Source organism: Elgaria multicarinata, chromosome 6 (assembly GCF_023053635.1).
Source record: "Elgaria multicarinata webbii isolate HBS135686 ecotype San Diego chromosome 6, rElgMul1.1.pri, whole genome shotgun sequence".
Taxonomy (NCBI): Eukaryota; Metazoa; Chordata; class Lepidosauria; order Squamata; family Anguidae; genus Elgaria; species Elgaria multicarinata.
The window spans coordinates 113,280,017-113,295,151 of NC_086176.1; the positions used below are offsets into that span (position 1 = coordinate 113,280,017).

General features: G+C 45.7%; 1 protein-coding gene across 3 annotated transcripts in view; it reads right to left on the reverse strand.

Moving 5' to 3' along the window:
- PIK3C3 (phosphatidylinositol 3-kinase catalytic subunit type 3) overlaps nt 1–15,135 on the reverse strand; it is a 151,270-nt gene that overhangs the window by 68,801 nt on the left and 67,334 nt on the right. For all 3 annotated transcript variants that reach the window (XM_063128298.1, XM_063128299.1, XM_063128297.1), the window contains 2 exons: nt 14,917–15,001; nt 12,737–12,811 (listed from right to left, as the gene is read on the reverse strand). In XM_063128298.1, the coding sequence (XP_062984368.1) occupies nt 12,737–12,811; nt 14,917–15,001 (160 nt within the window). The remainder of the gene's footprint in view (nt 1–12,736; nt 12,812–14,916; nt 15,002–15,135) is intronic.

Below are 15,135 nucleotides of genomic sequence, written 5' to 3' on the forward strand. Positions count from 1 at the left end.
TTCCTGCATTGAGCAGGGGGTTGGACTCGATGGCCTTACAGGACCCCCTCCAACTCTACTGTTCTATGATTCTGTGATTCTACACATGTCCATCCACTCCAACCTCCTGCTTGGTGCAGGAAACCCAGAGATAGAGCATCCCAGCCAGAAGGTTATTCAGGCTCTTGTTTGAATGTCCTGTCCAGAAGTGAAGACCATGGATGGCCTTGAGCCCACTGACTGGGGAGGAGCAGTTATTCCCTGGTAGAGTGTGGGTATTGCATGTAAAGTCCCACAGTCAGTATCTGGCATCTCCTATTGAAAGATCTCTCTCAGTTAGAAATAGCAGCAGCATTAGAGAAACCTCAGGAAGGAGGGCTGGGGTGTATGTTGTGCATCATCGGTGATGTCACAGGCGCTGTTCTATAGGTGCTAAGTACCTGCATAACAACTAGGTGAAGACCTTATTTTCCTAGGCATTTCAGCCTTTCAGTTTCTGTTGTTTCAAATATATTGCGGTATTTTAAACCTTTGTATTGCTGCTTGGTTTTATTTTGGTTCTTATTTCTATTCTGTTATAGCTTTAAACATCTATATTGCATTTTATGGTTTTAATTGTTGGGAACCGCTCACAGAGTTTTGGCTATTCGCCAGAACAGCAATGTATAAATCAATAAATATGATAAAAAACAACAACCCTGTGTTCCATACTGTACTTGTTAGTACAGACAGGTGGGACGAATCGCCACAATGAACTTCATATATAGAAGATCTGAGATAAATACATTTAAGTCGCACTGATTCCAAATTGCGCCGGGTTAGCCCATACCCAAGAATTGTAAAGCACATCGCCCGCATAAAACAGACACATGTGGAAAACATTTCGAACCAGCAGGCTTTGATCCATGCTCCGAAGTTACACTAGTTATTTCATTAAGAACATTTAGAGGGATTCTTCTCTCTGCTCATTTATTTCAAGTCTCCCATAATGATGAGTCTAGAGATACCATATATATATATATATATATATATATATATATATATATATGACAACAGAATAAGTCTTGTGGCTGTAATTACATTTCTCATCCAGCTCTGTACACAGGGAATAAGAGGTGCTAATTAATCTTAGCCTTATTTGCATTTGTAGCTAGTACAGTACATCTACCTTTCTCGAACGCATTTCAAAAGCTGTCAGATCAACAGAAAAGATTGGCGCAGCAGTGTAAGAATTAACGAGGAATCTCAATTTTTAATATGCCGCTTGTTTGAGGAACTTGAACAGTTAATATTTACAGTAGAACCCAAAAATATAATAAAAGTCCCATGCTTGGGCCCTGTGCTAAAACGTCTCCACACTTACATGGCCCCAGTGATGTGAAAAGAACAGCTTATCACACACACACCCCTCACTTCCTGTTAGAGCAGTACGACAATGGAACCAGTGACCTAGGGAGGTTGTGGGCTCTCCCACCCTAGAGGCCTTCAAGAGGCAGCTGGAGAACCATCTGTCAGGGATGCTTTAGGATGGATTCCTGCATTGAGCAGGGGGTTGGACTCGATGGCCTTGTAGGCCCCTTCCAAATCTGCTATTCTATGATTCTATGATCAATAAAACCCAGGTTTTGCACCATGCCAAATTCTACAAGTTGGCTACACACGCTGAGGAAGTCTGCACATATATTTTTCTTATTTTGCAAGAATAGTCAGGAGAAGTGGCATGCAGCTACACTGAAGACTGGAGTCCTGCCGCTTGATCAGCCAGGCACTGTAGAGATCCATTTCTCATATGGTCAAGTCCTTGGGGTCATCTACACCAAGCAGGATATTTCATCATGAAAGGGGTATGAACGTGATATATAAAAGGCAGGATCTACACTACTGCTTTATAGCGGTACTGAAGTGCACTGCAGGATCTACGCTACTGCTTTATAGCGGTACTGAAGCGCACTGCAGGATCTACGCTACTGCTTTATAGCGGTACTGAAGCGCACTGCAGGATCTACGCTACTGCTTTATAGCGGTACTGAAGCGCACTGCAGGATCTACGCTACTGCTTTATAGCGGTACTGAAGCGCACTGCAGGATCTACGCTACTGCTTTATAGCGGTACTGAAGCGCACTGCAGGATCTACGCTACTGCTTTATAGCGGTACTGAAGCGCACTGCAGGATCTACGCTACTGCTTCATAGCGGTAGTGAAGCGCACTGCAGGATCTACGCTACTGCTTCATAGCGGTACTGAAGCGCACTGCAGGATCTACGCTACTGCTTCATAGCGGTACTGAAGCGCACTGCAGGATCTACGCTACTGCTTCATAGCGGTACTGAAGCGCACTGCAGGATCTACGCTACTGCTTCATAGCGGTACTGAAGCGCACTGCAGGATCTACGCTACTGCTTCATAGCGGTACTGAAGCGCACTGCAGGATCTACGCTACTGCTTCATAGCGGTACTGAAGCGCACTGCAGGATCTACGCTACTGCTTCATAGCGGTACTGAAGCGCACTGCAGGATCTACGCTACTGCTTCATAGCGGTACTGAAGCGCACTGCAGGATCTACGCTACTGCTTCATAGCGGTACTGAAGCGCACTGCAGGATCTACGCTACTGCTTCATAGCGGTACTGAAGCGCACTGAGGATCTACGCTACTGCTTCATAGCGGTACTGAAGCGCACTGCAGGATCTACGCTACTGCTTCATAGCGGTACTGAAGCACACTGAGGATCTACGCTACTGCTTCATAGCGGTACTGAAGCGCACTGAGGATCTACGCTACTGCTTCATAGCGGTACTGAAGCGCACTGCAGGATCTACGCTACTGCTTCATAGCGGTACTGAAGCGCACTGCAGGATCTACGCTACTGCTTCATAGCGGTACTGAAGCACACTGAGGATCTACGCTACTGCTTCATAGCGGTACTGAAGCGCACTGAGGATCTATGCTACTGCTTCATAGCGGTACTGAAGCGCACTGCAGGATCTACGCTACTGCTTCATAGCGGTACTGAAGCGCACTGCAGGATCTACGCTACTGCTTCATAGCGGTACTGAAGTGCACTGACAACTGTTGGGGACCACTGACACATCTACACTAAGCAGGATATAACACTACGAAAGTGGCATGAAAGTGGTATATGGTAGGTGTCAATGGGCCCCAACAGTTGTCAGTGCACTTCACTACCAGTGCACTTTCTGCACTATTTCTGCACTATTTCCAGTTTCCTTTCCAGTGCCCTTTCTGCACTATTTCCAGTTCTATAATATCTTTTTTTTAGGTGTAGTGACCAGAACTTGTACACTGTATTCGAAGTGTGGTCGCCACATAGATTTGTATAAAAGCAGTATGATACTGGCCGTTTTATTCTCAGTTCCTTTTCTAATAATGCCTAACATGGAGTTTGCCTTCTTTACACACTGGGTCGACATTTTCATCAAGCTGTCCACCACAACCCCAAGATCTCTTTCTTGGTCAGTCACCGCCAGCTCAGATCCTATCAGGTTTAACTTGAAGTTGGGTTTCCCCACCCGCCAACGTGCATCACTTTACACTTGCATACATTGAACCCCATCAGCCATTTGGAGGCCCACCCTCCCAGCTTGGAGCAATCCTGACATGCTAGGTTCGGACTGTGTGCCTTGGAAACCTCCCTGACCTAAGAGGAGCATCCCTGGTTCTGTACTGAGTGATGGCACACAGTATAGGTGGGCTTATGGGGGAGTCATTCCTCTAGCAATAGCTCTGCTACACTCTGAATGGAAGATCTCTCTCTCTCTCTCTCTCTCTGACTTCACAATGTCTCCAATCTCTCACAAGGTCAGGGAGAGTCCCCACCCAGAATCCAGAGGAGACCAGAGTCTCTTGCCCTTGTTAAGCTAGAAAACGCAGCTGTGACCCCTGTTCATTAAACGTTTTCCCTAAGTTTGGCCCCTTAGACTGGGAAGAGCATAAAGTAGAACAGGATCTGTTAGTCAATGGACGATAGACAGCAAAGATTTATTTATTTATTTATTTATTTTATTACATTTATATACCGCTCTCCAGCCGAAGCTCTCTGGGCGGTTTACTAAGATTAAACACACTTCAAACAGTTAAATATACCAAAAGGATTTCCTCTACCACTAAATTAGACTGCTAGAGTCCGTGATCTGTAATAAATCAGATATAGAATTCAGGTTGTATAAACTGGTCGTCCTGGTGTGTATATGGCTCATGAGGTACAGTGGCCCCACTGCCTGAGCCACCATTTGGATGGGTCTCTGCTGTTATCACTTTGACCCAAGCACTGGTTGATGGACCTTGGGGTTCTGGTTCTGATGCTAATGCCAAATAGATCCTGCATGCCATCGTTTGAGGATATGGCATTGGTATCTGATGCCACTGTTTCAGAACATTCATCCAATAAGCAAATAGAGATAAATATCCCTGCTGGGCTGAGAAAATATTGCTACAGGGTCACAGGCTGCAAATAGGCAACGTTCCATATTTCACAGCATGCACTATGACCTGCCCACGATGAAAGCTTTTCCGGGGGCCTTTTGTTCTTAACCGTCTCCCCCGTGATGCAAATTTGTAGGGGGAGATGTTAAAACGGGCCACCCCAAAGGCCTCGTGGCTATTTGTCCTACTTGTCAATTTAATCAACTGTTTCCTCGCAAAGAAGGCTGCTCTTTGGAGCATTTCTTATGTCAAATTTGTCAGAGTCAACAGATGTGACAATAACTGGAAAATAGCCTAAAATAAAGAAATATGAGAGAGAGAGAGAGAGAGACTCACCCCTTTCTTTTTCTTTCTTTCTAGATGTAATTGCATACATTGTTAACTTTTATTTTAGAACGCTTTCATCACCTTTCTTGAGTGAATTCGACTCAGAGAATCACACAAACATTTTGTAAAATCATCTTTGACTAATAAAGAAAAACGGCAGATTTATTATGAAACTGATCAGCATTTTACGCATTCTGCTTCCCTAAGTCTGTCGCTAGATTTTTTGGGGGAGTGGGGTAAAGACTGGAGCAGAGACAAAAGAAATTGCAAAAATCTAAATAAAGGCTTTTTTAATATTAGAGGGCACAAACCTAGATATCACACAGAAAAAAGGTGCTACGTAAAAACATAATAGCCGTGCTGGATCAGACCAAGGGTCCATCTAGTTCAGCAGTTTGTTCACACTGTGGTCAACCAGCTGCCGACCAGGAACCCACAAGGAGGACACAAGTGCAACAGCCCCCTCCCACCCATGTTCCCCAGCAACTGATTTATGTAGGCATACTGCCTCTGATACTGGATGTAGCACATAGCCATCAGGGCTAGTAGCCATTTGATGGCCTTCTCCTACAGGAATGCATCCAACCCCCTTTTTAATGCCATCCAAATTGATGGCCGTTATCACATCTTGTGGTAGGGAATTCCATAGTTTAACTAGGTGCTGTGTGAAGGTGCTGTGCCCTTTTATCTGTCCTGAATCTCCCACCAAACATCTCCATAGGATGACCCCATTGGGTTCTAGTACGACCCAGTATTTATTCAGAGCTACGTCCCATTGTGATGACTGGGGTTTACTTCCCATATATATGTGCACAGCATTGCAGCCTGGTATTATGAAACGCATACACTGCGCCACAAGGCTTGGTTGGGAGGAACTGGAAAACAACAATTATACATGAGCTTTTTGCAAGCGAGAGCTCACCCAAGGATACACACCTTCACCTCCAAACACTTGTGCTAAAGAGATGAGAGAGCCTTGAATTGCCACAGTTCCCCCACCCCCCGTCTCTCTCTCAGCTTCTACAGACCAACACAGCTGCTCTTCAGCGATCAGCAAAACGTAGTTCGGTCAGATTTATCATGTTCATGCACTGCCCCCTGCAGTACTCTCTCGGCTTTTCCCAGTGAAAAACCAAGCTGGTGAGGAAACGTAACCATTTGCTATCGGCACTTCTAGCGATTATCATAGGAAGCTGTTTCCCTATTTGGGTCAACAGACCTAGCATGGTGCACTCTGACTGGCAGCAGCTTTCTGGGACCTTAGGGAGAGAGGTCCGTCTCATCGCCTACTCCCTGTTCGTAAGAGCCACGCTGGATCAGACCAGGGGTCCATCTAGTCCAACGTTCTGTTCACGCAGTGGCCAAGAAGACTGAAAGGGAAGTTAGGAGGCTCATCTCTTTGGAGGGAGGGAAAAAAGCAGGGGGTTGTGCAGACAGGAGTCACCAGCTCTGCAAAGTTAATAACACAGAAGCAAAACTAGAACAAAGTAGGCTGAGGGGAGACTGAAAGAACTGGGCATGTTTAGCCTGGAGAAGAGAAGACGGAGGGGAGACATGAGAGTACTCTTTAAATACTTGGAAGGTTGACACACAGAGGAGGGCCAGGATCTCTTCTAGATCATCCCAGAGTGCAGGACATGGAATAATGGGTACGAGTTACAGGAAATCAGATTCCACCTGGACATCAGGAAAAATGTCCTGACTGTTAGAGCAGTATGACAACAGAACCAATGACCAAGGGAGGTTGTGGGCTCTCCCACACTAGGGGCCTTCAAGAGGCAGCTGGACAACCATCTGTCAGGTATGCTTTAAGGTGGATTCCTGCATTAAGCAGGGGGTTGGACTCGATGGCCTTAGAGACCCCTTCTAACTCTACTATTCTATGATTCTATGAGAAAGCAATCATAGAATCATAGAATCATAGAACAGCAGAGTTGGAAGGGGCCTACAAGGCCATCGAGTCCAACCCCCTGCTCAATGCAGGAATCCACCCTAAAGCATCCATGACAGATTGTTGTCCAGCTGCTTCTTGAATGCCTCTAGTGTGGGAGAGCCCACCACCTCCCTAGGTAACTGATTCCATTGTCGTACTGCTCTAACAGTCGGGAAGTTTTTCCTGATGTCCAGCTGGAATCTGGCTTCCTTTAACTTGAGCCCGTTATTCCGTGTCCTGCACTCTGGATCGAGGAGAGATCCTGGCCCTCCTCTGTGTGACAACCTTCCAAGTATTTGAAGAGTCCTGTCATGTCTCCCCTTCATCTTCTCTTCTCCAGGCTAAACATGCCCAGTTCTTTCAGTCTCTCTTCATAGGGCTTTGTTTCCAGACCTCTGATCATCCTGGTTGCCCTCCTCTGAACACGCTCCAGCTTGTCTGCGTCCTTCTTGAATTGTGGAGCCCAGAACTGGACGCAATACTCTAGATGAGGCCTAACCAGGGCCGAATAGAGAGGAACCAGTACCTCATGTGATTTGGAAGCTATACTTCTATTAATGCAGCCCAAAATAGCATTTGCCTTTCTTGCAGCCACATCGCACTGTTGGCTCATATTCAGCTTGTGATCAATGCAAACTGATATGCATGATACAGGCATAATCACTGCTTTTCCTTACAAGAGAAACAGTAAGTGGGGATTTTTGCCAATTCACAATTAACACCACCTGGGGGGTGGGGGGGTGGGGGCAGATCAAGCAGTTTCCCAGGGAGGGGGAAGTGTTGATCTGTCCTCTGGACCACTGGTTGACCAACCCTCCCCTTAGACCACAGGACTGGACTTTAAAATACTGCGATTCTACAGCAAGGATTGTACTATTAGGCCAGAAATCCAGCTGCATTCGAGGTCTGATTAATATCGTTATTGAAGATCCAGCCGAAAGGAAAGAATCTCTTTGTTCAGTATGAATGCGATTATGGCCAATATCAATCTAATTAACTAGTACTAATAAATGTTTTTAAATACGCACTGCATTTGGAATGCAGTTGAGTGTATAATAGCTACTAAATCTGCCGAAAGACTTTTTCTATATAAAAAAAAAACCCACACACACGGCACAGGCATATAATTAACAGATCTTAAAATTGCTTTTCTGATATGTGTGTGCGTGTTTATAAAAGGGCTTGCCAAGTGCCAATTAGCTACAGTATTTTATAAGGAAGAAATTAGGAGTCGTGGAAATGGCACCCGCTTTACTCCATTTGTAGCACATGAGGTTTATTTTTCCTTTTTTCTCATCAGCCAACATTTTGGCAGTTAAAGCTCGAACACGTTGGCTTGAGCGGCTGGGCGGCAAATGTTTCCCCGAATTTCTGACGCCAGCTATGATCCACCACTCAGTTTTATGAGTACATGCTTTTGCGTTATATGCACAGTAAGTTCTGAGATACAGTGAACAAGAGAATGCTGTGTTGATTCTCACACACCCACACCCCAGGAGTGCTGCCATTCAGGGAGCTTTATAGTGCAATTCAAGGCTTGTAGAAGAGGGGTGAGGGGTTCGAAAGGCCTCCCCCCCACACCCACACCCACCCACCTTTCCACCCTTCTGAACTCTTCCTGCACTTATATATTTAACACTCTGGGCCTCGCTAGACCTACCTGATAATCAGGTGAGGAGTTGGGGCGAGGCCGCGCTACAGCTAGCGCGGGCCGTCGCCCTTTTCTACATGTAACCTGCGACGGGGAAAGGGAAAGCCCCGCCGCATCCTCCATTTTTTTTAATTAAAGGGCCATGTGCGCAGGAGCGCACCAACGGAAAGGTAAGGGTTTAAAAAAAAAAAAAAGCGTTCCCTGCTCCCCCTGCCCCTGATTTCCCCCCCACAATGTCTGATGCCCCCCTGCCCGCTCGCTCGCCCGTTCTCCCCCCACTCGCCATGTCCGCCCCCCACTCGCTAGCCCATCCCCGATCTCCTTGCCCTGGCCCCGTTCTTCTTCGCCCCCGTCCGCCATGTCTGATGCCCCCACTGCCCGCTCGCCAGCCCACTCGCCATGCCCACCCGATCACCCGCCTGCCATGTCCGATGCCCCCTCCGCGCCCCCCCCCCGTCCGTGATCTCCCCACCCTGGCTCCACTCTTCCCCCATCTCTCCTGCTGGGTCTGCTCTTTCCCCCAGCCCCCATCTCCCCCCCCAGCCCGATGGGCACAGCGCTCGGCTTCTCCCACCTACTCACGAGTAAGCGAGCAGCCAGGAAAATCCATGGAAGTAGCTAGACCTTTCACAGCCCTGGGCTCAGCCCGGGGCTGCGGAGAAGCCAGGCCATAAGCGGATCTGGTTATCCGGGGTCAAGGGAGGATTTAGCCCGGTCTGACCCCGGGATCCCCTGTGCATCGTCTGCACGCACAGCAGGGAGCCCGGGCCTCACACCGGGCTAAGTCCTCGTCTAGCAACGGCCTAAGACTGCAATCCTCTGTGCACTTTCGTCAGAGTAAATCTCACATTTCTGAGTAGACACACATAGGCTTGCAAAGTAAAGAGCTCAGTTTAAGGTCTGAGTGACAGTCCTTGAACCTCAGTCTTTTATTGCTATATAGGAGGGTGCAATGGGGTTGGGGGAGAAAGAAGAGGGTTCTGGAAAGTAGGAGAAAAAGAAAAAGGTATTGTTTTCCTTCCACACACCCCTCAATGAACCCAAGAACATAAGAAGAACCACGCTGGATCAGACTGAGGGTCCATTTAGCCCAGCACTCTGCTCACACAGTGGCCAATCAACTGTCAACCAGGAGCCAACAAAGTAGGACATGGTGCAACAGCACCCTCCCACCCATGTTCCCCAGCAACTGGTGCACATAGGCTTACTGCCTCTGATACTAGAGGTGGAACATAGCCATCAGGGCTAGTAGTCACTGGTAGCCTTCTCCTCCATGAATTGATCCAACTGCCTATTAAAGCCATCCAAATTGGTGGCCATCACTACATCTTGTGGTAGTGAATTCCATAGTTTAACTATGTGCTGTGTGAAGAAGGACTTCCTTTTATTTTGGAGAGCTTGTGGAGAAGCAGGTGTTGTTGTTTTTTCAAAAACCGAAAAAGCAAACAAGAGAAGAACTCATCCCTGTGGAGAGAAGACAGACATAATCTAAAAAGAAGGTTGCTACCCTCCTCTTTGGCAAGCCTGATCCTGTTAACTTTTGGCAGCAGCAATCACCAAAATAAAAATGACTGATGACGACACTGGGCTCAGTCCATGCGCCCCTTCCCACCTTCTGGCCAGCTAAGAGCTTTAATGGCGTTGAACATGTGCTCTTAAGGTGAGGAAGAGGCACCATCAATGGATCAGTAGAGACACACGGTCTGGTGCTCCACTTCAAAGCTCTCTGAAATAAAGGCCGATATGAATATCCGAGCTGATTTTCAACAAGCAATGGACCTTTTTTAGAGCATGACTGGAGACCCAACAAGCTCAAAGCAACCCACCAATCATATAAGGAGACCTATGAGGGATTCACTACATCTACTGCTTTTGTTGCTCGCCCAGGACTGCAGAAACATGTGGTAGCTAAACTCCTGGCAGGTTATGGCATGTGGCTGGCCAACTAGCTGTTTTCAATCTGGTCTGTCATGTGTTTGCAGAGGATAATCACAACATTCTTAATGATACTGATCTGGTTCGCACATTAATGGCAATTCATAGGTCATTTAACCCATGAATTGTTGGGGTTGCATGAGAGCTGGCAAAGGCATTTCTTCCCGTGTGGTTGCCACTTCTGCTTAGCATCTGGTTTCATAAGCAACCCAGAACGCCCCATTCCTGGGTTGTTTGATGCAATGTCCAAACCTAAAACTTTGGACTATTGAAGGACAAACAGCATAGAGTTCAAAACCAATACAAACCATGGTTTCATGATTTGAACCAATATGGCCTTGACTAAGTATGGGTTGTTGAACCCATAGCTATTTGTTATGTGCAAACTGGGCCATGAACTACCACTCAGCCTCAGAGTGTCCACCTTTAGTGAAATGGGAATTCAAATTGTGTTTTTCGGTTAGGTTATTCTTGTTGCATTTTAAATTGTTTTATTGTGATAGTATTGTTGATTTATTGGTACTTGTTTTATTAATATTGTGATCTCCTCTGTGCACATTTTGGAGAAAGGGTGAGGTAAAAGAATTTTTAAAGACATAAATACGGTTAAGGTAATGACAGAACAGGTTTTCAAAGCACTGCTATAAAAATATACCATGTAAGTATTTCTAAATTTTTCCCCCCCAGAAGAAAAGTGCATTACAATAAAAGTACCATTCAGTATTAGAGATTATGATCCTGTTCAGATAACTAACTAAGCCACAGTGGTTAAGCAATTTGAGCCACACATTATGGCTTACGGTGTCATGTGAACCATGACTTAGCCTATCATGTGGATCATTCCTAACCACGGTGGCTTCGTAACCTGGATTTAAACACACTCACTAACCATTTGCTGCAAAAGGGTTAGCGGCCTAACCATGGCTTAGTGTGTTGTCTGAACAGGCCCTATTAGATGGTGTATGGGAAAATCCGGAAGACCTTTGTTATCTCAAGGAGGTTAAGTTTGATACGCAACTATCCTGCTCCAATGCTCAATTCCTGTGAGAGACGTTTTCCTTTACCTAAGCTTAAGTATGTTTGCTGAATCATAAGCTGCCTGTGCTATGTAATGCAAATAAGGAGTTAAAACTGGCAACAGACAGGCAGGCTGATGTCAGGCCTTTGAAATCTGAGAAAAGTTCTAGAACTGTTTCCTTTGATCTGTGGGACCGTCTCATGTCTCAAAGCTGTCAAATGGTTGTTCCCTTGGTAACACCCTGATAAGAGGTGGGAACATTAGAGTTCCCGCAGTGACGTGATGCCCCATAGGTGCTAGCTAGGACTATAAATATTAGGGTGACCGTATGAAAAGGAGGACAGGGCTCCTTTAACGGTTGTACTGTTAACAGTTGTACTGTTAAATCCTTAACAGTTGCATAGAAAAGGGAATTTCAGCAGGTGTCATTTGTATATATGGAGAACCTGGTGAAATTCCCTCTTCATCACCACAGTTAAAGCAGGAGCTATACTAGAGTGACCAAATTTAAAAGAGGGCAGGGCACCTGCAGCTTTAACTGTGGTGATGAAAAGGAAATTTCATCAGGTTCCCCATATATACAAATGGAAAAAGGAAAGGAACCTCTTGTGCAAGCACTTGAGTCATTGCTGACTCCTAGAGGGACGCCTGCTTTCGCTGACGATTTCTTGGCAGACTCTGTAGCGGGGTGGTTTGCCACGGCCTTCCCCAGTCACAGTTACCTTTCCCCCAGCTAGCTGGGTACTCATTTTACCGACCTCGGAAGGATGGAAGGCTGAGTCAACCTGAGCCGGCTGCCTGAGAACCAGCTTCCGCTGGGATCGAACTCAGGCCGTGGAGAGAGTTTCGGCTGCAGTAACTGCTGCTTACCACTCTGCGCCACACGAGGCTCATAATATACAAATGACACCTGCTGAAATTTCCTTTTCAGTACAACTATTAAAGATACAGGAGCCCTGTCCTCCTTTTCACATGGTCACCCTATAAATATAGCTCCCCTGGCGTCTGCAAAATGGAACTTCACCACTGACCTAGCTTGCAGTAAAAGGTGCACTGGACTTAACTGGCTAGCAGATGGAGTCTCTCCATTGTCATTCTTTTTATGGGGTTCCCGGTCTCGCTTAGCTTTGCCTTTAGCCTTATCTATGTATATCTTTAGCCTGCTAGATAATAAAAACTTTGGACTTTTAACCACTTATGTTGTAATTGCTTCTGAAATCTGAACCTTAATTAGTAAAACAGATGGTAAAGCATGCAGGCAGTTGACTGGTTAATTGTATCTGTGTACAACACTTTGCACTATGCATAGGTCATGATATGGTGCAATGATTTTGGCAAATGATTTTACAGAGTCTTACATCCACCCACCCTCCCTAGTACAGAATGAACATTAAAAAAGGGTTTTATTCTGAGATCTAAACATCACGAAAGAAAATGCTGAACTATTACCTGTTTTGGTTAGCAAAAGGTTATCCAGATGTCTGTCTCCAACTCCAAGGATATACGTTATCACACAATATCCAGCTGGAAATGAGAATCACTGTCAACTTGCGTAATTTCTCTCTCCAAGAAATCATCATGGCAATTTTACAATCCGCGCCGAGACCTGATCCTTCTTTGATGCAGGATTAGGGATGATTGAATCTGTCAAACTAATTTCACTCACGTTCCCGTTCGCACCGTCCCGTTCTGAATCTGATTGCATTTACTTTTAGTGCACACAAAGATTTGTATGCAATTTTGTATTTTTTTAAAAAAAATAATAATCTTGTTTTTGTACACATTTTCCCCAAATTTACCTTTCATGCATACTTTTGTATATGCATGCAATTTCCCCCATTGAATAAAGCTATTTGTGTGTGATTTCCCCCCCCCCCCACAAAAAAAACCATACACACTTTTAGTGTGCATTTTTGGAAATTTACACAAGTTTTATACACTTTGTTTTGCTAACTGCATTGCAAATTACAAGCATGTGGATCTTGGCAACAAACTGTGTTGAAGTTCATGCTTACATTCGGGAAGTGCAAAACTGAAATTCACACTGAAATAAAGATCATACTAATTTCTCTCTGATCCCTACTCAGGGCTGTGTAGGGAGGGATGCAGAACCCCACCCCACAGACTTAATACATCCCACCAGTCTCTTCAATTTATCCCAAAGAGATTCCTGAGGTCCCTCCAAGAAGGGGGGGGGGGGCTGTCCTCCAAACCCAACTCCCTGAAGAAATCTCTCACTGTTATTTCCAATCTGACATTGGAGATAACAGTGGGAACGCAGGCCAGCGAGGATTCACCCAGTACTTGGAAGAGCAGCTTCGCAAAGCCAGGGACTCGGCTGGTGCAATGAAAAGTCATGGGGCTGGGGCTGCCAGCACATGAAGAAAGTTTAAAATGGCAGGGGTGAGGTAATGACATCAGTGGGCCCCAGTCTGCTCTCCCTCCACAGTCCTGTTCTGCACCCTGTCCTATTGAGTTCAACTCTGCAAGTTGTCCAAAATGGGGCAGCTGGGTTAAGGTGGTGGGGGGTTAGGGTTAGGGGTATGCACATGAGCTTCCACTCACCCACAATAGATCTGGCCAGGTTTCCCAAAATCATGGTGGAGCCCTATGCACATACAGTACATTTGAACTCTTCCATAGCAAAGCTGAAGGTGTCACCATCAGCAGGTATGACCATCAGGTGTGATCCTGTTCCACATTGGCCCCGTTCAGAAGACACCTTAAACCACGACTTTAACCACAGTGGTACAGCCAGAAAGCCAGGCCGTGTTCAAAAGACACCTTAACCACGGTGAATGAGGCTTTTTCCCCCTTAGTCACTGTGGTTAAAGCAGTGGTTTAAGGTGTCTTCTGAACAGCTGAGGAAGGAGGAGGCCAACTCCTGTGCTCAAAGAAAGAAAGAAAATTTATTGTCCTCTGCGCGTTTCGGAGAAGATGTCTCCTTCTTCAGAAGCTGTTTTTAGTTCTTTTGAAATTCCTTAACTACAAGAATGACAATATTTTCTTCTTTTTAGATACTTGTATACCCTGTTTTTTTGAGCATTTATAACTCATCCCAGAAGCAGACCAGTGCCTGAGCTGAAATGGGGCGTAGCCTAGTTAAGAACCACCTGCGTATATAAGACACATCCATGGTTTGCTCCTGGGATGAGTTATAAATGTTCAAAAACACAGCATATACAAGCATCTAAAAAGAACACAATATTGTTGTTCTTGTAGCTAAGGAATTTCAAAAGAACTAAAAGCAGCTCCTGAAGGAGACTTCTTCTCCGAAATGCATAGAGCACCCTAAATTCTCTTTCTTCCTTTGAGCACCGGAATTGGCCTCCTCTTTAGTCATTAGTTTACGGTGCCTTTCCCTCTACATCCGTGCCCGTGTCTTCTGAATGGGGCCATTCATTGGATGCAGGGGGGGGGAGCACTCACTGACCCCCTACTGCTATTTGTCCCTTTATATGAACAAATCCCATTGATTATTTTTTTTTTAAAAAATGAATAAATCCGATTGCATTGTTTCAAAGCAATCTAAACCAGGATTTATACTCGCAACTGCTATCACATTGTATTCAGAACTGCCATCACTTACATTATATTCGCAACTGCCGTCACTGTCTGCCATCACTTACCACAGCTTTTGACGTAAGTGTCCATCACCTCGGCGCTAATTCCGTGAGGGCCCGTTTCACTCGCCGCATGCTTGCGGAAGAAGTTCTGAAAGAACATCAATGGAAAGTTTATTTCTTCTCCCAACATCACGCTCCGAAAGTCTCGAGGGCTGGCTGAGAAAGCAACTTGTTTGTGGCCTTGGAGAAAATCTATTACCGTATGCTACTGGTGAAGAGTTT